The sequence below is a fragment of the Galleria mellonella genome, unplaced genomic scaffold (assembly GCF_026898425.1).
Source record: "Galleria mellonella isolate WM207_F2 unplaced genomic scaffold, CSIRO_AGI_GalMel_v1 utg99, whole genome shotgun sequence".
Lineage (NCBI taxonomy): Eukaryota > Metazoa > Arthropoda > Insecta > Lepidoptera > Pyralidae > Galleria > Galleria mellonella.
In genome coordinates, this window is record NW_026442184.1 from 1,769,832 (window position 1) to 1,796,265 (window position 26,434).

Genomic DNA, 26,434 nt, shown 5'->3' on the forward strand with positions numbered 1-26,434 from the left:
AGTCTCCATTACTAACAATCCCTTTCCCCCCTAGGGGTGGCCTATTCTATGCCAGGACCACACGGCTAAATATAAATATACACTTATAATAAATACATATATAGATAAATATATAAAATATTTGTATATCGAACGATTAACTCTAATAGAAGAGCAAATACCAATCTATGACACAAACAGAGTAGCCAGCAAGATTAAGTATAATATAAGTATAGCAAGCAATACATGACGAATACCATTGGTATAATATTGTATCTTGTAATGTCCTGGGCTTTCCATGTTTATAGGTGACCGTTATCAATTTCCATCAGGTGAGCCGTCAGCTTGCCTGCTATTCTAAGTAACATAACAACTCCTCTATCTTTTACACAAGAGTAACACTGAATATTTCTTATTAAAATGCTTCCTTTGAGATTTGAGTACTTACGGCTATTTCTAGGAACCTTTATCTCACAGTCGTCGCCAATTCCCTTCTGTGATCATTCCTTAATTAATTTATATCTCTGCTTTTGGAATTGTTTGGTCGGATTGCATTAGTTAAAGAAAATGGCGTCCCAATTCTGGGAATTGCAAAGAAAATATAAATATTTTAATAATTTCGTGGCGGGATATATAAATATTTAAACGTCGTTGCGGTCATAAAAAATAACATAACGACATAAAAAGTAGTTGCATAAAAAGTCTTTTTCAACCGACTTAAAAATGAGAGAGGTTCTCAGTTCGGTTGTAATTATTTTTCTTAGGGGTATAAAAAAAAATCGACTTCAATTGTGGCAATAGTACACTACTGCAGCGGCCAGCAACTGAGGTATTGATGGACGAACGTGCAAATGTGGGCCGAGGCGTAGCCGAGGCACACATACGTGAGTCCATCAATGCCTAGTTGTGGCCAAGGCTTGTATAGTACTTTTCTCATACAATGCGCGGAAATCAAAAACACAATTTTACTTTATATGTTCAATGACGAATAATGAACAATAATAATTTTTCACGCGCCATAATGTTCCTTTGTTTTTTTTTTTAATAAACAGCCTTCTATTTGCAATCCAATTCGAAATTTAAATAAAACCTTTTATTAGTTACCTCCTTGGTAGCCATCTTTCGAAGTAAAAGGTCATTCCATTTTTAAATTATAGGACAGATATGAGTTTATATGGTAATTTATCTGGCCGCAAAACACGACAGATATGGATTTTCAAACAACTTTTGCCGGCCGCTGCCCGCATGTATCTGGCCAGTACAGCAATTTTGATTTATCTCTAAGAAGATTGTCAAAATAATGCTCACATTTCCAAGCATATTTGAGAAAAATAAAATTATTTTGATTGAAAAACTGAACAACTGAATCGATTTTAATAAAATTTCTATAGCACCATTTTGTAAGTATATCCTTTCGATTAACAAAAGAATTTTTCAAATCGGTTAATAATTGACGGAGTTATGAGGTGACACGCAAAAAAATACAACCGAATTGAGAACAATTTTCTTTTTTAAATCGGTTGCAAAAAAGTCTGCTACGAGCATGACTGATGCTTCTATTACTACTTCTACTCTTGGAAAGATGGCGCCCTCTGATGTTTAAAGTTTCTAGTTTGCGACACGAAAACCTCTGACGTGGGTGCTCAGAGGATGGTTTCACGTGCCCTTCGAAGCACGAAACAAGTTTCGAAAAATAAAATGTAATTTTTGGTTGTAACTGGAGGAGCAGAAAATAAATGACGTTACCGATATAGAGTGAATGGTCAAATGAGCCGTGCTACGAGAAATTTTCGCTGACCATCTGTTCTCTCCCTAATGGTTTGGTGTTTGATATCTCTAGAAATACTAAACGTAACGTTGTTTTATGTACAAAATATCAGATGTGTATATATCATAAAACAATCTTCATTTTGGTATCTATATTATTTACTGCATCTTTGTGTCTTGTGTTTTAAAGTATTTGCAAGATATTAAGATTACCTAATATCTTAATGCCCTAAGAACAAGGAATTACATAGAAGGAATAATAAAATAAAAACTGTAAATCATATGGTTGCCTCCTTTCTTCTTATGCAAATATAATTAGTGAAAAGAGGACAAGAGATACACCGTCAGTTACTATTTTCCTCAATTCATAGCAGGCTAGTGCATAGAAAATGTTATACGGCCGTATAACCCTACCAAATTTAGATACAACCTGCTTGAATACTTTCTACATAAACTGTGTCGAATATATAATCTAGTAATGTAAAATTAGTTATTGACAAATAATTGACATATCAAACATTTTCTATACACTAGCCTGCTATGAATAGAAAAAAAAAAATAGCAACTGATGGTGTATTGTTCATAGACTTTTTTCAAATTATCTATACTTATAATAAATCTGTAGAGAGGTCAATTCTGTACATGAAATATATTTCCAAAAGAACTATCAGCGGGTGATTAGTGATCGATACTGATGCCAAAAATGCAATCAGTAAAATTTGTCTGTCTGTCTGTATGTTCGTTATAGAAATAAAAACTACTCGACGGATTTTAACGAAACTTGGTACAATTATTCTTCGTACTTCTGGGCAGGTAGTATTATAGTATACTTTTCATCACGCTACGATCGATAAAAGCAGAGCAGTGAAGGGAGATGTTGGGAAAATGGGAGAAGTTACTCCATTTTTAAGCTTCCGTCGCGTGTGCAGCCTTAATGGCCACTTTTTAAAATGTAAAAATGTCCACCTGTGCAACGCCGGGACGGGCCGCTAGTATATAATATAATTAAAACTTTTGTCTTTTGAATTGGGCTGAAAAACGAAATGTTTCTGTTAATGAAGATCTTTGGCACTTTAATAAAATTAAAAATGAAAATAATGTTAGAAAAAAAATCCGCAATTCATTTTACGACTTATCTCAGTTGTTTGTATGTGCCGAGTCACCGATAACTGTCAAGGATAGTGTTCCAGTTTTCGGTACAGACAAATGCCAGCCATCCACCGTCAATTTTGATAAAGGGAACGTCACTGTTTGTTCCATTCCGCCATTCGCGCCTCCATTTGTCCGGTGACTCGGTATTCTTGAGTGCGCCATTTTGAAAACACGAGTATCAGTGTGTTGAAACGGTAAAATGGAACGCAACTCGGTTATTTTATGAGGCATCATTTCGTCATAGTCGTAGAATACTGACGGATCTTTATATGTAATCTTTGTCAGATCCGTCAGTATTCTACGACTATGACGATTTGATGTAGGGCAGTGAAATTTGGAAATTTTGAATTAGAAGAGAATATTAGTTCGTGTTTTACATTATTTGTGTTTATTTATAAATAATTAATATTGATATTAAAACGACCTTAAACAAATTCAAATCCACTTTGTATAGATTCTTTAGTTTAATTTAATCAGCTTAATAACAGCATGGCATGTATCATTGCACACATGTTTTTTTTTTATACCACTAAGATGGCAAACAAGCATACAGCCCACCTGATGGTAAGTGGTTACCGTAGCCTATGAACACCTGCAATACCAGAGGTATTACGCGTGCGTTGCCGACCCTGAAGAAACCTCTTTACCAGGGGGGTTTGAAGATATATAGATAGATAGAAGATGTATAGATTATAAGTGTACAAATCTTTCAAATCCAAAGTATTACCGTAGTCTAACTATTTATTATATAACTAGTATTGTAGTTTTTATAAATTTTCTTACTAATAATAATATATTATGAATACGCGTGTCGTGGCGGCCTTTAATTGAGGCAGCATTTTATAATGTGACCTTATTATAACGTATTTTAAGTATATATAAATGTATGCCTTGTTGGTTGTCCTTAATTTTTTTTTACTTTTTTTTTTTATACGACTTAGAATGGCAAACAAGCTGACGGCGCATCTGATGGAAAGTGGTAACCGTCGCCTATAGACATGAGCAGTACCATGGACATAACAGAGTATACTGTTTCGCCCATGATACCCCCCATGCGTTGCCATTCCTGAGGACTCAGGTGTTATTCCTCTGTACCTTGTAAATTCACGCCATATCCCACCCTTCAAACCGAAACACAGCCATGCAAACAACTGCTTCATGGTTGAAACACGAATGGGACAGAGGTACCCAAGCAAACGACTTTTGTACAAAGTCTCCCTCTGGTGGACAGTAATAAATAAATAGAATATTTTAAAATTTGCTGTGTGGTCCAGACATAGAATAGACCACGCCTTCCTTTCCCTTGGCGAGGGATCGAGACATGGTAGACAATTAAGTTCCAAGTTGGAACCGTTTACCAAATTTCCTAACCAATTCCGCCTATTCGTGGCAAGAGTCCATTTGTGGTAGTGGCGTATGTAGTCTCTGTTCAAATGTAGCGTTGAATATTTTTGAACTAAGCAGAGTCGTATAAATCAATGATAACTGATAAACAAATATATTAGTAATCTTTACTAAGAGTCGTTTGGTTGTTAACTCTTAGCGTCTTAACGGTATAATCATATATTATATTTTTTTTTGATGGGTGAAAATGAAACGGTAACCCCGCCTGCGCTAACGGGATACGCTGGCGGAGCACCAGTGAAGGGTGATAGATGAGAATGAAAACAGGCCAGTTAGCACATCATGATGAATTCATCAGGAATTTACCATGATAGTTTCCAGGGAGAACCGCGAGGAGGTCGACCTGGTTGGGTATATTGCTAGCAATGGGATTCTCAGTCTCCATTACTTGGTATACACATACTATTTTGAATAGACATAAGCTACATATTTAAAATTTATATATATATATATATATATATATATATATATATATATATATATATATATATATATATATATATTAGATACATAGATAATTTTATATAGATCGAAAGATATAACGGAGATATTGGAATAATAAAAAAAAAAAAACTTAAATTAACAGTAACGTGAACATCTATAACTGTAATCCATTTCATTATTTACGAGATTTATATTGTACGGTCGTAAATTTGTGAATATGTAAATAATTGAAGTCGTTTCCAGGTTTATGTGGTGCGTAAACCCGTATCTTGCTTACAGTAACCGCATAAAGCTAGTACACGGCCAGTGCTTAAATGTTATTGCTGTTTTAGAGATATTGTGGTTACTTTCTCAATAAAATAGTTGTCAAAAATGTAACAATTTTATGCTAAGACTGTGCTCCCTTTGCATCTTTATCTAAAAAAGAAAAAAGTAAAAAAAATGTTTTGGCGCGTAAATTCCTTAGGTGAATTCAAAGCGTTCATACTAAAAGTTACCGAAGTGAGGCAACATCGCAATTATCTGTCAATTTTAAAAAATAACTGAATAATTTTTTTTTTATACAATTTAGAATGCCAAAGAAACTGACGGCCCACTTAATGGAAAGTGGTAGCCGTCGCCTATAGACATGAGCAGTACCACGGACATAACAGAGTATACTGTTTCGCCCATGATACCCCCCATACGTTGCCATTCCTAAGGATTCAGGTGTTATATCCTGTAAATTCACGTCATAATTCACCCTTTAAGCCGAAACACAGCAATGCAAACACAACTGGTTTACGGTTGAAACACGAATAGGACAGAGGTATCCAAGCAAACGACTTTTGTACAAAATCTCCCTCTGATAAAATTTTTAGGCTGTATGGCTTGATTCCTTTGCCTTTCCCATTGTTACTCAATAATTTTTAATAACTTTTTAACAATTTTTTTAAAATAAATTTTTAATTTGTTATTTAAAAAGTACTCTAATAGCGAACTATGTTATTCAGAGTTTCTATCAATTGTAAGTTTCTTTGACATTCCAAATTGCATTAAAAAAATCTATCTAGATACAAAAATAGAACATTATTTGATGAACTACTATTTGTTTATTGTTTAAATAGCGTTAATTTAATAAGAGGAAACTAATAATTTAGGTTTTCGACGGCCTTCACCACTTAGCGAGGATTAACAAAGAATTATCGGCGAATGTTGGAGAATTGCTTGTTGATTTACACTGCCGAGACTAAACATAGTTTAGTTAATAGAACGTGTTATTTGTTTTTCTTTTTGTATTTGTAAACGAAATTAAGACAACTGTGTTAGGGAGATTGCCGAATAAGTAGGTACCTAATGTACTAAATAACTACGCAATAATTTTAAAACACAAACACCTATTTGCATGTCTACATCGTTTTAGGCTTAAGAAACAGGTGCTAGACTCGACACTACGCGGGCTATGTTAATAATTTTAAGACTGTTTAATGTAAATTAACTCATTTTGTTTCAATGAAATTATTTAATAAATTTACTACCATAATGGTAGTAAATTTATTCAGTAATTGTTCACTGGCAACTTTAAAAGTATCTTGATTAAATTTTTTTTTTATACAACTTAGAATGGCAAACGAGCTGACGGCCCACCTGATGGAAAGTGGTAACCGTCGCCTATAGACATGAGCAGTACTATAGACATAACAGAGTATACTGTTTCGCCCATGATACCCCCCATGCGTTGCCATTCCAGAGGACTCAGATGTTATTCCTCCGCAGTAAATACACGCCATATCCCATAATAACTTTTTAAAATCCCACAGCTCTGGGTTCTTATTCTTTACGAGTGGTCCTTTGGATGTTCATGTACGTATTCCGAATAAATACATAAATCGTCTATTTAATTTTGTATAGTAATTAAATTTGACGAATAATTCAAACTTTTGTTTAAAAAATATTTACTATCAGTAAAATTATTTTTCTGTTACAGTATGGGGTTCTTTGTAAAAAAGGTGAGGGGTTTGATCAGGATCTCAAAGCACGTGTAATGCCCTTGACATTGCAGATGTTCATAGGTGATGGTAACAACATACTATCAGGCGGGTTGTATGCTTGTGTGCTCCGTCAGTGGTATAAAAAAAAACTAATAACTTCTGTAAATGAAGGATAATATACTCGTATATAAAGAAAGAATATAAGGGAAATAAAATGTATTTTTGTAAAATTGAATTTGAATTTACGACTTTATCGTGTAACATAAAATTCCTCAGTAACATTAATAATTAATATATTTAATTTATTTTCCTATAAAAAATGAATAATCAAAGATTGTACCCTACAAAAAAAACCGATTTCAATTGTGATAAAACTTTATTTTGATTTAAAAACAAATTGTACTATTAAATTAATTAGTTTTAATAATTTGTTTTTTATTTTTTATATAAATTAAAAAAAAATTCTATTTAAATTCCTTTCAAATATATAAAAAAGATTTTTCCAAATCGGTTTTCGAACTGTCAGAGTTATAAAGTAACAAACATAAAAATGAAGTACAATCGAATTGAAAATTTCTTTTTTGAAGTCGATTAAAATAAAGAACTAACTCCAGTCTGTCCGTCCGTCTGATAGCGCAACAAATTTCCGCTATATAAATACATAATTCCACTAGAAAATATGGGCAGCACTGATACATTTGTTGGAGAAATAATATCGACAGCACAGATAGGGATTAATACAAAGCCGCGGAGTTGGATTTTGATTTATTGCTCAAGCCGGCACCGGATTCGATCCGATACGTCCGCAATGTTGTCTCCCGTCTCAATCGGGGCTGTTACAAGATTGTTAGACTTCGTCCATTATCTACCTAATACATCATGTGCTAGTATGTTTGTATCAATTTTGCAGAACACTTATATATGTAAATATATAGTAAGTACTAACACAGAGGAATTAGATTTCAATGCGTTAAAGTTTTTGTGGGTTTAATCATGCTATTATATTGTTCATTAAATTTAGGTCCGCTAATTAAAACAAAATTAAAAATAGGAAATTCAATAGACCACAACTAGGTGTCCCCTATTAAAAACTGCTATAACAAATTAGACAGATTTCCTAAATGTGGTTTAAAATTTTCAAGTTTGTAAAATGTATAACTCGCTACACGTTTTGGAAACTGTAAGTGTAAGTTATTTATTATTTATTTATTCATTAGTACAAATACTCGTATGTGTACATGGAGGACTTAATGCTAAAAGCATTCTCTCCCAATCAACCATAGGGAAGTGTCAGAATACTTGAATGCGGTACTACTAATTATTGATATACATACATACTAAAATTACATATATAAACGAATAAATATATATGAATAACAAATATACTTACACATATATGATATATACTATATTATACACGAATTTGGGAATAATATAAAGCACTTAGCAGTTAGTAGTCCATAAGCGTAAAATATATTTATTTTTGTATTATTCTTTAACTGCTGCAATAATGAGTAAATAATTAAATATAAAAAATAAATAAGTGAGCAATTTATAAATAAATCTTTTTTTTTTTAACCCCACTGCTGGCAAAAGAAATAGGGAGGCCCTAACGTCATCATATCCAGACCCTGGTCGGACTGTGTCTTTTCTGTAATTACGAGTGATCGACTCATGGAGAACGCTTCTCCATGAAGCGTTCTCCATGAGTCGATCGAAAATGAGAACTACATTTGGAAGTCTGTAATAAAGTTATTAATTTTTAATAATATTTTTTTTATGCAACATAGAATGGCAAACAAGCTGACGGCCCACCAGATGAAAAGTGGTAACCGTCGCCTATAGACATGAGCAGTACCATCAACATAACAGAGTATACTGTTTCGCCCATGATACTTCCCATGCGTTGCCATTTTTGAGGTCTCAGGTGTTATTCCTCTGTACCCAGTAAATTCACGCCATATCCCACCCTTCAAACCGACATGCCACACACAGCCATGCAAACACAGCTGCTTCACGGTAGAAACACTAATGGGACAGAGGTACCCAAGCAATCGACTTTAGTGCAAAGTCTCCCTCTGGTAATATGCCAATTCCACTAACAGTCGTACCTGATGGGACGCCACCGACAGCGCTGGCTACTTTGTAAAGTATGCAAATGAAAAACAATATTGTAGCGTCGAGGTGCATTAAAAAAGAAAAAAAAAAACCAACAAGCCATTTGTAATTTGGAAAGAATAAGGTTATTCCGTATTGGCTGAATGCCATGTAGATGTCTAACGGGAGAGACAGACAAATGAGTTCACCCTAAACTCTTGTGTAAGAGATGTTATACTTTAACGAAGTCAAACGTGCGATTTTTATGGCTTTTTTTTAACTAATGGGTAGACATGGTAGACAATTAAGTTCCAAGTTGGAACCGTTTACCAAATTTCCTAACCAATTCCGCCTATTCGTGGCAAGAGTCCATTAGTGGTAGTGGCGTATGTAGTCTCTGTTCAAATGTAGCGTTGAATGTTTTTAAACTAAGCAGAGTCGTATAAATCAATGATAACTGATAAACAAATATATTAGTAATCTTTACTAAGAGTCGTTTGGTTGTTAACTATTAGCGACTTAACGGTATAATCTTTTTTTTTTATGGGTGAAAATGAAACGGTAACCCCGTCTGCGCTAACGGTATACGCTGGCGATGCACTAGTATGATTGGTGAGGATAAAAAAGCAGGTCAGTTAGTCCATCATAACGAATTCAACGATAAATTAATCACGATAGTTTCCAAGGAGAACCGCGTGGAGGTCGACCTGATAGGGTATATTGTTAGAAATGAGGCTGTTAGGCCTCATTACTAATAGTCCTACCCCTATATACCAAGTTAGGTTCAGCGGCGATAAGAGAGGGGGGGGGGGAAAGGGGGAAGGGGATTGTTTGTAATGGGGTTTAAAAACCACATTGTTAGCAATCTTGACTATATAGATAGAGCATCGAGCCCCAAAAACGAGGCAATTTATTGTCAGCTAACTGTCAAATTAGCTAATTTTTTTTTATCAGTGTTTTATATACTTACGCATACAATGTATCTTGACGTATTATTTAATAAATAAAATTAGTGTTTACACATACAAAAAAAGATGCCAAATTTATAAGACAAAATAAATATATAGAAGTTATATCACTATTTATCACGCAAAATTGCATGAAAAATTGATCCATTTTTTCTCGAAGCATTCCTATGGCGACAATCCATATAATTTAAGTTAGCGATATTGGGTATATTATGATATTAGGTCAACCTCTACACGATCCCCCCTGGATACCATCGTGGTTAATAATTGTTGAATTTGTCACGATGAGCCGACTGACCTACTTTCACTCTTACCTATCATCCCTCACCGGTAAAGCGCAGGCGAGACATTTATTTCATTTTCGCTCATTAAAAAAGAATTAAATAAGCAATTTAACAATTTTTTATATCTTTTACTTATTACTGAAATATATCAGGATTTTTGATTTGTGAAACGTTATCATCATGATATCAGCCTTTAACTGTCCACTGCTGAACATAAGCCTCCTCAGGGGGCCATTGTCAGTAGTTGCCCCGCCAAGCAGGCGGATTGGCAACCGCAGTTAGGCTTTAGAGATGTTTTAAGAGGGACGCTGCTACCTATCTCTTGCCTTCCCTTAGTCGTCTCTTACGACATTCATGGGAAAGGAATGGGTGCCCTATTCAATGTCGGGACCACAGAGCCAATTTGTAAACCTGCGTATAAATAAATGCAATGCAATTTCAATTGACATGTTTAACCTACACCGAGAAGTAATTGATGGCAAAAATGTGTACTTTTTTTGATGTGTAATGATGGAATAGTAACCCCGCGTGCGCTATCGGTATACACTGGCAGGGCACCAGCGAGGGATGATAGGTGAGGATGAAAGCAGGTCAGTGATGAATTCATAAAAAACAATCAAGATAGTTTCCAGGGGGAACCGCGTGGAAGTCGACCTGATAAGGTATATTGTTAGCAAAAGGACCTCTAGGCCTATTGGTAATTCCCCCTAGTAAATATATTACACTGTGTTTGCCCGATATTTACAGTGCAATGACTGGCATAGTTCAAAGGATAAGCAAGCTAAAGTGGCACTGGGCTGGTCACATAGCTCGAAGAGCCTATAACCGATAGAGAAGAGAGTCTCTTGAGTGACGACTCTATACGAGCAAATGTAGTGTAGAACAACTCTCCATTAGATGGAGTGACGACTTCAAATGCATTGCAGGGAGCCAGTAGATGCAGGCAGCTCAGTATCTCAGGCTCAGAATCGTTATGGCAATCTATGGGTGAAGCCTATGTTCAGCAGTGAACAGATTATGGCTGATATGATGACAGATAGATAGATAGATAATTTATTTGCATTACTTACAGCACATAGATAAATTATAACAGACACAGATATACATAAAAAGCGAGATAAGAGAAATAATTAAAATAAAATACATAAAAGCCGAATACAATTTTTCCTTTTGTGCGTGTGCCATAACAATAGAAAATGGTCACAACTCAGTTTGTTGCTTCGCCCTCAAAAGAGCAAAACACTGATATTCTGCTGTGACTAAAGGAAATAGGGTAACATGATGATGATTTTGTCCTTGATTAATGATTGCAAATAATTTGGAAGTTGCAATAGACAGACGCCAAATAATTTTGTCGTATCCATAATCGGATAAGTTCGGGTAAATATAAATAAGTGTATAGCTATGCAGATGTTACCTTCAAGGCTTTGTTAGCTGCGAGACACGCGCAGCACATAAATTAAGGTATCGGTGGAGGGGGGGGGGGGGTGTTACGAGTCGTGGAAGGGGAGATTGGAACTAACTTTATAACCGCAAAGTTATTTAGTGCGAACTGTTTACGATTTACTCTGAACGTAGTTGATTTTCAAAGTTTTGTAATATATAGTTGCCACGTAAAGTGTTGCCAACATCCGGCACGTGTCGGAAAGATTGTCATTTAAATTAATTTTAAAATGTTGGCAGTGGGATGTCGGGTTACAACTTAGATTATAAGGTATATAAATGCATATAGTAACAGAGAGAAAACATAAAAAAACATATATATTAAAGTGAAATAGACAGGTAAAATATTCACCTACAGAATATAAGCTCGAAGCGGATTTGGCGGTAGTAGCGATAGAATTTATTTTAAATGAATGGAGTTGGTTAGAATTAAGTGTGCAGCGCCTGAATATAATTTAAAATTTAAAAATATTAACTACAAATTTGCACAATTTTTACGTCATTACGCTTTAAACATTTATATAGTATTATAAAACTATCAGAAATACTTTATACAAGAATTGGTAGAAGAAACAAATACATAATCTTTATTGTTTCCTCCAAATGATTACAATAGTTAACTTTTTATGGATACAAACAATTTTTTTATGGATAAAAACAAGAAATAATTTCAATGAAAAAACAATGAGTGACCTTATCGCTAAAAGCTATTTCTTCCAGGCAACCTTTGGATGGAGAGGAATAATTATAAACTATTTGATCGGAGGCACTATGAAAGTTCTATAAAAATATCTAATTTAAATCGAATAAAGTTTTGACGGTCCGCGAATTGCAGTAAATATCATAAGACCAGAGGGAGACTTTGTACAAAAGTCGTTTGCTTGGGTACCTCTGTCTCATTCGTGTTTCAACCGTAAAGCGGTTGTGTTTGCATGGCTGTGTTTCGGTTTGAAGGATGGGATATGGCGTGAATTTACAGGGTACAGAGGAATAACACCTGAGTCCTTAGGAATGGCAACGCATAGGGAGTATCATGGGCGAAACAGTATACTCTGTTATGTCCATGGTACTGCTCATGTCTTTAGGCGACGGTGACCACTTTCCATCAGGTGGGCCGTCAGCTTGTTTGCCATTCTAAGTTGTATAAGAGAATAAGACATACGTGAATTGCTGCCAATTTTACAACTCCAATTCCAAATTTTAGATCTATCACATGCACATACATTTACAAAATGCGCACAATAATTTTACCTTTTTCTTGTCTTGTTTTTATGATAGCATTGCCTGTATATTAGTACGTACTACGTTATAATGCGTCGATGCATTGGATGGACATTAGGGTGAGCAGTGGTTAGGGAGGTAAAAGGATCATCATCATGATATCAGCTTTTAACTGTCCACTGCTGAACATAAGCCTCCCCAGGGGGCCATTGTCAGTAGTTGCCCCGCTCAGCAGGCGGATTGGCAATCGCAGTTAGGCTTTAGAGATATTTGAAGAGGGACGCTGCTAACCATCGCTTGCCCTCCCTTAGTCGCCTCTTACGACACCCACGAGAAAGGAAGGGGTGGTCTATTCTATGCCGGGACCACGCGGCGATTTAAGAAACTGTAAGTGAGCAATTTATACTTAATAAATAAATTAATTAATTAAGTAGTCAATCAATAATGAATATAATTTATTCGACCATAGACCGACTAAGTTAAGTTCCACGCGGTCGCGATCACTGATAACGGTTAGTTAAGTACGTTTGTTAACAAACCAACTTGTGAGTTAGAAGGACAAACACAATAGCTTAATGTAAACAATGAGTTCTCAAAGTGCGCTTTGCACAAAGCTGGTAAATGGGCGGCAAAACTTTAGGGTTAATTCGAGTCGATGCACAGGTCGGTAGTTTCTAAATCTCATTAATATAACGAATGTTTGAAGGGTGGGATATGACAGTGAATTTACTGGGTACAGAGGAATAACACCTGAGTCCTCAGGAATGGCAACGTATGGGAGGTATCATGGGCGAAACAGTATACTCTGTTATGTCCACGGTACTGCTCATGTCTATAGGCGACGGTTACCACTTTCCATCAGGCGGGCCGTCAATTGGTTTGCCATTCTAAGTTGTATAAAAAAAATGATGACGGAAAAAATGCGACCTTTAACCCTTGACCTTTAACCCTTCCTCGCAATATTTCATTTGAATCACCACATTGCATGCAAACTAATGAATAATTTATTACAATACACTGTTGCTACATTTCGGTACAGTGTTATTCTGCAACTGTATTACCATTTGCATGTGCAACTAATTGCATTTATATAGATTGTTTCATTTTATCTTCTAATACAGTTAGTTGTTAGTTAGTTAGTAATATTTATGTATTAATTTATTTATGTATTATTTTATGTATGTATATATTTATTTATTTATTTAATATATTTTGTGTTTGTTTATATTAGTCTAATTATATGTTTATGATTAAGTATTACGTTTTATATTCCTTCAAGTCAATAATGCACCGCCTACTTATTTCTCTGTTTGCACAATGGTTGACTGGTAGAGAACACCGTCCGGTCCGGCGACTTCGTCCGTATAATTGTATAATTGGGATATATATATATATATATATATATATATATATATATATATATATATATATATATATATATATATATATATATATATATATATATATATATATATATATATATATATATTTATTGGTTCAGTTGTAAATGCATCAGGAAGTTACAAACAATTAAATTTACTTCGATATTAATATAAGGATTTTCTAAAGAACATATTAAATTATTTTTTAAAATTATAAAAGATAAAACGAGAGAATTTCCATTTGATCTCTAGTGTGACACTCTCTAGTGTGGCCACCACAAATAACCAATGGCTAACTGATACAGCTGGGGGGAAAGGGATTGTTGGCAATGGAGTTTGATAGCCCCATTGCCAGCAATATGCCCTATTAGGTTGACCTCCACGTGGTTCCCCCTGGAAACCATCGTGAACAATTCTTGTTGATTCGTCACGATGGACTAGCTGACCTGCTTCATCTTCACCTATCATCCTTCACTGGTGCCACGCCGGTGTATACCGATAGCGCCTGTGGGGTTACCATTCCATTATCACCCATTAAAATAAAAACTGATACGGCTTGCTACAAGACATATGTAGATATATTTATATTATAATAAAAAATAACGTAAGTACTCACTGTGCCTCGTGTTCAGTCAACAGCTCTTCAAAGTGCAGCCGCAAGGTGTGAGCTGGCGGTGCTCTCAGCTCTGTCACGCAGTCTACGTCGTCGGGGTAAGGCCGGGGAAAGCCGGGGCTGGAGACTATAGCGTGCGGGTGCGAGTGAGACAGCAGTATCGTCTCGTTACACTGTATCTTCGACGCGATGTATGGATCTGAAACAACAATTTAACTAGATTAATTTGTAGATAGTAAACTTTATTTTGGAACAGGCTACCAAATCAACTTATAAATTTACACACTTTAACAACTTTGACGCTGATACTTAAACTAAATTTAACTAAACATCTACTACTAATCCTGTTTTTTTTTTTTTTTAATCGGTGATAATAGTATGGTAATCCCATTTGTTCTATCGGTATACACTGGCGGGGCACCAGTGATAGATGACTGATGAGAATGAAAGCAGGTCAGTTAGTCCATCCTGACGAATTTAGCTAGAATTAGCCACGATGGTTTCCAGGGGGAATGACGTGAAGGTCGACCTGACAGGGTATATTGCTAGTAATGGGGCTACTTGACCCCATTACTAACAATCCCTTTCCCCCCAAAAAATACTAATCCTATGTGTTTATCATCATTATATCAGCCGTTAATTGGCCACTGCTGAACATAGGCCTCCCCCATGAGGGGAAGGAGGTCCTCGCTTAGAATGGGCCACTTTTTCTATTCCCGTGTAAGTTCAACCGGGTTCAAACCGGTTTGGACAATTCTTTTCTATCCCATGGAAATTTTATTAAAATCGGTTCAGAAGTTTAATTTTTTTTATCAAAATAATTGATTTTTTTAAATTTAAAATTTTTTTTTTCGCAGACTCAATCATTAATTATTAAATAATCAAATAAAAATAATAGAAAATTATTAATTTATATTTAAAATTGACAAATAACTACAACTTGACACAATTTTGTAAGTTTTAAATTAAAATAAAAATTAAGGTTCTTAGAGTAAGAAAAAACTGTACCATGTGAATAACAAAAGAGAAGGAGACTTGTCGAAAATCGTGGTGAATAACAAAAGTTCTACAGATCAACGAGATGAGACGACAATAGTGTTTGCTTACACAGCGCTGTGACTGCGTTCACCATTACAAGGCCGCTAATTTTCATCAAAACCCAGTTTATATTCATGTGGCGACCTCTGTCTGCAGTATCGAGCAGTAATTTACTGCCCATCCTTTTTTATTGCGTGCAGTTAGACAGTGCTGCCACAGTCGTGGGTAATGTAGCGATCCTTTTAACTGTGTTTGTGAACCGTTTGAGAATGATACGTTATAAACAGGATTTACGTTATTTGTATTGGTTATAGCATCGTTGGAGGACATATAAAAATATATTTATTGTTGACAAAATATATATTTTAATAGATATACCGCGGTGGCGTAGTTGTAGGTAGGTAAATGACGTTCTAGATTCGAATCTCGTATGTATTCATTCAAATTGTATACGGTACAATTAGTTTTATTTAAAAATATGTTTATATTTTAGTAAATTAATTGTAATTTTTTTTATACAACTTGCAAACAAGCTGACAGCCCATCTGATGGAAAGTGGTAACTGTTGCCTATAGACATGAGCAGTACCATGGATATAACGGAGTATACTGTTTCGCCCACGATACCCCCCATGCGTTGCCATTCCTGAGGACTCAGGTGTTATTCATCTGTACCCAGTAAATTCACGCCATATCCCACCCTTCAAACCGAAACACAGCCATGCAAACACAACTGCTTCACGGTTGAAACACGAATGGGGCAGAGGTACCCAAGCAATCGAATTTTGTACAAAGTCTCCCTTATGTTGCGGAAGTTCATGTTACTGGTTATTATTTTATTATTATTATTATTATTTCAACCGTTAACTATCGACTGCTAAACATAAGCTTTCCCTACAAGGGGAGTCTTGCCAGTAGTTGTCACGTTTGGCAGGCGGGTTGGCAACCGCAGTTAGGCTTTTAGAGGTGTTTTAAGAATAACTCTGCTGCCCATCTCTCACTCTCCCTTAGTTTTTTTTTTATGGGTGAATATGGTATGGTAACCCCCCTTCGCTAACGGGATACGCTGGCAGAGCACCGGTGAAGGGTGATAGATGAGAATGAAAACAGGCCAGTTAGCCCATCATGATGAATTCATCAGGAATTAACCATGATGGTTTCCAGGGAGAACCGCGAGGAGGTCGACCTGGTTGGGTATATTGCTAGCAATAGGATTCTCAGTCTCCATTACTAACAATCACTTTCCCCCCACTCTCCCTTAGTTGACTCTTACGACACTCAAGGGGAAAAATGGGTGGCCTATTCCATGTTCTATTCTATTTTTTTTTCATGTGAACCTAATATCTCTCATACTCTCACGAATTCCAAAAATAGGTATCACGTGTAAATCTTTTTGTAACAAAAATAACTTTAAAACTTTTCCGAAGGGATTCAACAATTTAATTAAGTTCGAAATTGGAACTAGACAAAGTTCTGAACGACTTTGTTTGCCTCAACTTTTTTATGTGAGAAGGGTAATCAGATTTCGATTCGCTGCCAAGATTCCCCTGAACTTTTAGTATACGACTTCAACTGATAGGATGAGGAGGCCTGTAACAAACTACGTTTCCAGGTAATCACTTGGTACCAATTTTGAATTTGGAATCTGCCAACAGAAGTTGGCACACGGGCAGCAATCGGGAAGCTGTATGCGTTGCCAACTGTACTAAACGAATTTATTTGTGTACCCTATCCGTTTAAAAGAACCTTAACTGTTTTAACACATAAAATGAATTGAGGCTTTAGTCAACGTCATTCATTACGTTTATTTGATTGTTTTCATCCGACTTCAAAAAACGAGGTTGTCATTTCGGTTGTATTTTTTTTATTACCTCAGAACTTTGTAATTTGTAAACAGAGTTAGATTCTTTTTTGGTTTGTAAGGATATACTTTGAGATTAATCCCATCGATTTCATCAAAATAAATTCAGTAGACTAGTAGTAGTTTTTACATCAAAATAACTACCTTTTATTTGTTTTTTGTGTAACCAAGTTATAGTTAAATTATATTATGATAAGTTTAGAACATGGAAACATTGCTCAAATAATAAATAATAATACACAAAGAAGTGATAGTGTAACCTATATATTTGTAACATTAACAAGTAGAGGAAAGTATGTCAGACGAGTACCACAAAGTGCAGGATGTTGTCCTCCTTTCCCTTCATGATGAACTTTTATATGAGAATCTATGCATATATTACATATTTTATTACATTTATACATACTAGGTACATTTTCTGTAAATTTTATAGTATAAAATAAAAAGTTACCTACAGATAATGATATTTCGGCAATGATATTATTCTATAATTGATTGAGTTGATATTTCTAGACGGTTGCATAGATTCATTTATTAGTTTCGTCGATATAAGTGCAGTGCCGCCTCTTAAATAACGTAGTAATTACTTTCTCTGTGTTGCTAGATAATAGGAAATGTAAAGTAACCATTTTTTTTTTAATATTGTAAGTACCTATTTACAAAATTGTAAGCACCATTATTAAATAGAATGTTTTTAATATTGTTCTACGTTCATAGTTAGATATTCAATTCTAAATAATGTTTACAGAATAGCTAGTCTCTTAATAATAATAAATATAATACCTTAGTATAAAACGCATTAAGCTTGAAAAAATATATTGTGCTTAAAGAGTGTTTTAAAATTTCATATCAATGGTAATAAATTCGAAAGTTTATCGTGGAAACATAAACAACACTTCTGCGAAAACACGCCATGAAAGGCGAGCGAGTTTATGCTTTTTTTTTTATAGTTCAATATTATATTTTATGTCGAAAATACTAGTTTCTGTCGGTGATATTGTTTAGTACTCATTTTTCTGATGTAAGTGAAACGATTTTCTTGCCGAGGCTTTTCTAAGAGACTACAGCGTGGTCTTTCAAAAAGGGCATATTGAGGTTTCTTAAGGGTTGGCAACGCGCGTGTGGCAACCCTAGTGTTACAGGCGTCCATTGGCTACGGTAATCCCGTTTACCATCCCATGGGCCGTATACTTGTTTGCCACTTTTAGGCATTAAAGATGCTTTAATAGAGGGACGCCGCGGCCCATCCTTTGCCTTCCTTTAGCCGCCTTTTACGATACTCACGGGAAAGGAAGGGGTGGCCTATCCTATGCCGGGACCACACGGCGACACATTTTGTTTGTGTACATATTTATAATCTGTATCATTCTTTGAAGGGTATAGTAAAGTTTTTAATCATTAATTTATTCAAAATGGCGGTATACAATGTAGTCGATATCTTTTGGGCAACATCGTGTTCCCGCGGGCGATAAAAGCACCCGACTTTAGTTTTATTGCTGTTCGAAGACGAAGTTCCCCGATAAAACTGGGCAAGTGGTGAATTACATTCACAGTTCGGTGGGCCCGTACAGTTTACTCGGTTTTATTAACCAGGTACTGTGTAGTCGACCCTCGTCACTTCACGTGACAAGGGTTGGCAGTGCGTTCTTGTCGATGTTGCAGTTGCAAGTGTTTATGTACATCGGGCGGGCCGTATGCTTGTTTGTTGCTCTCGTTGTATAAAAAAATAACGATTTATTTGCACTTAATGTTGTGCAGAGGAAAGATTTGAATGTTTAAACCGTCTTTCAAAAAAACGTTAACGCTCACTTTTTTATTTTTATCCGAGCAGTAAGTGCTTTATATTATTCCCAAATTCGTGTATAATATAGTATATGTTATATATGTGTAAGTATATTTGTTATTCATATATATTTATTCGTTTATATATGTAATTTTAGTATGTACGTATATCAATAATTAGTAGTACCGCATTCGAGTATTCTGCCACTTCCCTATGGTTGACTGGGAGAGAATGCATTTAGCATTAAGTCCGCCATGTACACATATTTGTACTAATGAATAAATAAATAAATAATATATATAAACATACATACATATACATATTTCTTCTATTATATATTATATAACATAGCTGTGTGCTATTTTTGAAAATTCTAATTACCCTTGCGATGCAGCATCGCTAGCACATCATAGTTTCTTTTATAAAAGCGACTTTTATTAGAAAAACATACTTATAAACGACAAGATGTTTCAAAAACATTTCACGGACACTGGATTGAAAACAGAAAATATTAACTCGGGATGCGGTATCGCGTGTCATAATTTATTTATAAAATTTTGCTCCGTTATAAGCAGTTTTGCTCCAAAAGAAACTTTACTTACATTATCACACCTTACTAGTGTTATAAAAGTGAAATATTGTAAAATTATTTAACATATGGGATATTTTATATATCGAAATGCGCGGGCAAAGCCGCGGAGAAGAGCTAGTTATAAATATGCGATTAGCACGAAATTACATTCTACTAGCTGTATCCCGTGGCTTTGCCCGCGTGAATGAGTTACTTTGTAAAGTATCTTAGGATGTAATCTACCCGTGTATCAAATTTCATTGAATTCCGTACAGAAGTTTTTGCGTGAAAGAGTAAACAAACAATCATACTTGTAAACTTTCTTATTTATTATATTAATAGAATAGAAACAATTATATTATTTTACAGTTGGCGACGTAGTCATGTTATGTTAGGTTATGTTATGTTATGTTATGTTATGTTATGTTATGTTATGTTATGTTATGTTATGTTATGTTATGTTATGTTATGTTATGTTATGTTATGTTATGTTATGTTATGTTATGTTATGTTATGTTATGTTATGTTATGTTATGTTATGTTATGTAATGTTATGTTATGTAAGGTATGTTATGTAAGTTAGTAACAAAATGTAAAATTAAAAATAAAATAAGCTGTTCTAACTTATATAAAAAAAAAGAATCGTGAAATTTACTTTCGGTAAACGTTTTAAAAGTATTCGTCCGATATTGATGACGTTATTTGGAAGCGAAACCCAAGAAAGGGTAAAAACCGATAAAAACTCTAGAGCTATGCAAACTTTTGTAACAATTATGTATTTATGGCAAAGATTTTCCTGTTTTTCAACTTTGTAAAGTACCTATCACAAAAAACTATACTGTTGTAAACGGGTAATAAATGCCCCTTATACCCAGGTGATAGAAAAATTGTTACAGCTGGCGTAAGGAGACTTTTTAACAAACCCATCTGTTTTCTCATCAGACTCCTAGACGAGCGGGAAAAGAATTTATTGATGAAATCGTTTCTGTCAGCTGCAGCGCTCACGTGAGAAAGGGCAAGATGGCGCATGTCGCTATCTCTTTCTCTCTCATAGACGTGGTAGCGTCAACGAACTTGATTTTTTTTAATGGATGAAAATGAAATGGTAACCCTGCCTGCGCTAGTGGTGTACGTTGACGGGGCACCAGTGAGGGATGGTAGGTGAAAATGAAAATGCAGGTCAGTTTTTTTATGGGTGAATATGGAATAATAACCCCGCTCGCGTTATCGGTATACATTGGCGGGGCACCAGTGGAAGATGATAGGTGAGAACGAATGTAGGTCAGTTGGGAGTGGGCAGTTCAGATGGGCCACATCATGATGAATTCAACTAAAATTAACTATAGTGGTAAAAAAAGTGTGTTTATTTGTGTTTGTTACCTGTTAACGCCTTTAAAGCTTCACCAATTACTATGAAATTTGATAAACACGTACTATATTTCCGTGTGGTCCCGGCATAGATTTTTTTTAATGGATTATAATGAAATGGTAACCCCACCGGCGCTTTCGGTATACATCGGCGGGGCACCAGCGAATTCAACAAGAATTGTTCACGATGGTTTCCAGGGGAACCACGTGGGGAACGACCTAATAGGGTATATTGCTAGCAATGGGTCTGTCAAACTTTATTGCTAACAATCCACTCCCCCCGGTTGTGTCCCCGGCATAGCTTCTTTTCTCGTGGGTATTTATTGTGCTAAATTCCAGGCGTATTCATCACGACGGGCTAACTGACTTGCCTGGGGGAAAGAAATTATTAGTAATAAGGTCTAATAGTCCTGAGAGGGTATAATTTACTTTCCGTATAGTGTCCACAGATGCTGTCAGAAAAATTATCTGTTCCATATCTACCAAAGCCATTGGCAGTGACAACTTAAGCCTCGATATGATTCTGCCGGTGTTGGATGAGATATTGCCCGTAATCACACACATTATAAACTACTCACTGAAATGCAATGTTTTCCCGACACAGTGGAAAAAGGCCTTTATTATTCCACTTCCCAAAACTCTGAATCCGACCAGCTTCTCCCAATTCCGTCCCATATCCATTCTCCCTATTCTCTCTAAGGTCCTTGAATCAGTAGTTCATCATCAATTACATCAGTATCTCACTGCCAATCACCTGTTATGCCCTTTCCAATCAGGTTTCCGTCCATCCCATAGCACTACTGGAGCACTACTTAATATTACTGAGGACATTCGGCGTGCCATGGATGACACTAATCTCACAGCTATTGTTCTTCTTGACTTTACTAACGCTTTTAACTCAGTAGATTTTGACATTTTGCTTGCCATGCTCCATGTAGTAAACGTATCCTCTCCTGCTATTGAATGGTTTTCTTCCTATCTTTTCGGTCGTCAGCAGTGTGTCAGAGCCAATGATGCTTCATCGGATTGGTCTCCACTCACTGCCGGTGTACCTCAAGGTGGCGTGCTGTCTCCTTTACTCTTTTCAATTTTTATAAACAATATTTCTCGGATCATTAATTCTCCCTACCATCTGTATGCGGATGATCTACAACTTTACAGACACTTTGCACTGTCCGAAGTGTCTGATGCCATTGCTGTCTTAAATACGGATTTATCTGCAATACAATCGTGGGCTAACACATTTGGTCTTCTCGTAAATCCTGCTAAATCACAAGCTATCATTATTGGCAGCAGCAGGATGCGATGCAGGTTGAATTGGACCGGGATACCGCCACTTTACTACGATGGAGTTCCAGTGGCATATAGCGAGAAGGTTAAGAACCTTGGTCTCATAATGGACGGCACTCTATCTTGGACATGTCATATAAATGAGCTCAGTAGACGCATGCACTTTACATTTCACTCTCTCAAGCGACTTCAATACTTTCTCCCAGTAAATACTAAAATCATGCTCGCACAATCTCTACTACTCCCAATACTTGACTATGCCGACGTCTGTTTTTTGGATGTGACTGAGGAGCTTCTAAACAAGCTGGAACGATTACAAAATCTGGCCATTAGGTTCATCTTTGGTCTTCGTAAATATGATCACGTTTCTGCCTTTCGCAACCAGTTAAAGTGGCTTCCTATCCGACTTCGACGTGATATGCACATCCTTTCTTTCCTTTATAACATACTTAATAACCCCAATTCTCCTTCGTACCTCCGCTCTCGATTTAAATTATTACCACCACCAATCCGTCCTAAACGCTCCTGTCAAGTTCAGTCCAGGATTCTCGACCTACCTTTGTGTAGAACACATTTTATGGGCAACTCTTTCTCGTATCGAGCTGCCCAATTATGGAACAAACTCCCTTCCCACATACAAGAGAGCCCTTCAATTACCTCTTTCAAGAAAAGGTTGAAGTTACATTTTCTTTCCTTTGAGTCATAATTTATTTATTTTTATAATTGAACTGTCAAACTTTGAAATCATTGAACTAAATTTCTATTCTAGGTAGTATATTCATTTATTTTAACATCCACTGTATAAGTAAGTAGATATTATATTTATTTATAGTATATGTATTTATGTAATATTTTATTATGTATCTTAATATTTTATTTAACTGTATATTTGTTTATGTATACTAAATATTAATAGTTGTAGCACTTCAGCTGCCCGCTAGCAACATGTTTTCTAACTGCATTGGGTTGACTGGAAGAGATCTCTGTCAGAGATAAGTCCACCCTTGCTCACAATATTTATAAATGCATTAACATTGTAATTTACAAGTGCAATAAAGAATATATAAAGAATATATATAATTGCTAGCAATTATACCCTCTCAGGTCGACCTCCACGCGGTTCCCCCTGGAAACCATCATGGTTTATTCTTGTCGAATTCATCATGGTGGGCCAACTGACCTGCATTTATTCTCACCTTTCATCTTCCACTCATGCCTCGTCGGTGTATACCGATAGCGCGGGCGGAGTTACCATTCAATTTTCATACATTAAAAAAAACCACGATGGTTTCCAAGGGGAACCGCGTGGAGGTCGACCTGATAGGGTATATTGATAGCAGTGAGGCTGTTAGAACCCTTTACTAACAACCTCTTTCCCTCCAATAAATGCACTTTCTCATTTATAATATTAGTAAGGATTAATAACATAGATAGATAGATACTCATTATTGTTTCCTCCAAAAGATTACAATAGTAAACTTATTATAAATACAAACAATTACAAGAAATGATCACAATGAGAAAACAATGGGCGACCTTATCGCTACGAGCGATCTCTTCCAGGCAACCTTTGGATGGAGAGGATTAATTATAAACAATTTGGTGGGAGGCACGATGAAAAATTTTGTTAGTTCTAAATATGGGAGATGTAATACATATAATAATATAAATATTATATATTTATTTATTTCTTATTTTTGAGGGAAGCATACAGTTGTTATAACTTAATAATTAACTATAAATGACAACAATAAGCTACTTAGAAGTTACCATATATAATTAACGAAAATTGAATTACTTTCAGTCTAGACGATTTCCAGAGGGAGACTTTGTACAAGTCGTTTGCTTGAGCACCTCTGTTCCATTCGTGTTTCTACCGTGAAGCAGTTGTGTTTGCAGGGCTGTGTTTCGGTTTGAGGGGTGGAATATGGCAGTGAATTTACTGGGTACAGAGGAATAACACCCGAGTCCTCAGGAATGGCAACGCATGGGGAGTATCATGGGCGAAACAGTATACTCTGTTATGTCCATGGTACTGCTCATGTCTATAGGCGACGGTTAGCACTTTTCATCAGGTGGGCCGTCAGCTTGTTTGCATTCTAAGTTGCATAAAAAAATTATTAAATTTGAAAATTATGTATGCACTTGTAAGCCTTTACACATTAATTAGTAATTTATTTTGTTTTGTTAAACAATTACCAATTGCCCCCATACAATTGTGTATGGTGCGTAAGGATTATTTAGTGGCGGCATTGTATAACGGAATTGTTTGCATAGGGGACCAAACAAACACATTTCTGTGTTTAGGAACATAACATTAGTAAGCAAAAGTTAAATAAACCTACGTTTATGTTGGCACTATAGTGCCGTAAGCAGGATATATTGTTTACTAGCTGTTTCCCACGGCTTTGCTTGCTTGAATCAGTATATAAAGTATCATTTATTTATTCATTAGTACATATATGGGTACATGGCGGATTTAATGCTAAAAGCATTCTCTCCCAGTCAACCATAGGAAAGTGGCAGAATACTCGATTTTTTTTACATAACTTAAAATGGCAAACAAGCTGACGACTCACCTGGTGGAAAGTGGTAATCGTCGCCTATAGACTTAAGCAATACCATGGACATAACAGAGTATTCTGTTTCGCCCATGATACCCAACCCATTCCCGAGGATTCAGGTGTTATTCCTCTGTACTCACTACTGTAAATTCACGCCATATCCCACCCTTCAAACCGAAACACGGTCATGCAAATACAACTGTTTTACGATTGAAACATGAATGGGACAGAGGTACCCGAGCAAACGACTTTTGTATAAAGTCTCCTTCTGGTAAATGGATGCGGTACTAGTAATTATTAATAACATACTAAAATTACATATATAAATGAATAAATAGCAAATATATTTACACATATATAAAATATATGATATAGGATATAATCTACTATCATCATCATCATCTGTCATTATCTGTCTACTGATGAACATAGGCCTCCCCCATAGACTGCCATAAGGAACGGTCCTGAGCCACCAGCATCCACTGACTCCTTGCAACGCATGCCAGGTCGTCACTCCATCTAGTGGGAGGACGTTCTAGATAGATAGATAGATAAACACTTTATTTGAGCCATTTATGACACACGTAAATTAACAAATGAGTTTATACAATCAGATTATTTACATTTTTTTTAATAAAAAACAAAAGATGAAATATGGAAATATGTTTTCACCAAGTGTGTCGCAATGACCCAAATAGGCTACAGCTCAGTGATAGTTTTGCTTAAAAGGAAAGCACTGATTTTCAGCTACAGCCCAAAGTTAGGCTACACGGACGCGTACAACAAACCCAGAGTGTAACCTGTGTAGCCAACTGCATTTGCTTGTACGGGATCGCAACTCAAGAAACTTCCTTCCCCATCGATTGTCGAGCTCAAAGAGAGCTATGTGATCAGCCCATTGCCACTTCATTTTGCTTATCCTTCGAGCTTTATAACCTATACGTGTATGAAATTTTGCATGAAAATATATTAAGTATCCATTAAAACTTATCATTCTTTTATAATTGTAATTGGTTTTACATGTAGCTGACAATCGGATAGAATTAAAATAGAAATTAAATCGATAGAGCAAGTCAATTTAGTTTCTTTTATTTACGGTTGATTAGTAGGTAACGCCACACCAAGAATATAGTGTTTTTAATAGATGATAATGGAATGGTAACCCCACCAGCGCTATCGGTATACACCGGCGGGGCACCAATGAAGGATGATAGGCAAGGCTGAAGTAGGTCAGTT

General features: G+C 35.7%; 1 protein-coding gene across 4 annotated transcripts in view; it reads right to left on the reverse strand.

Annotated features, from left to right (window-relative positions):
- Positions 1 to 26,434, reverse strand: part of LOC113521479 (uncharacterized) — a 346,189-nt gene that overhangs the window by 48,943 nt on the left and 270,812 nt on the right. For all 4 annotated transcript variants that reach the window (XM_052902976.1, XM_052902975.1, XM_052902974.1 and 1 more), the window contains exon 8: positions 14,728 to 14,923. In XM_052902976.1, the coding sequence (XP_052758936.1) occupies positions 14,728 to 14,923 (196 nt within the window). The remainder of the gene's footprint in view (positions 1 to 14,727; positions 14,924 to 26,434) is intronic.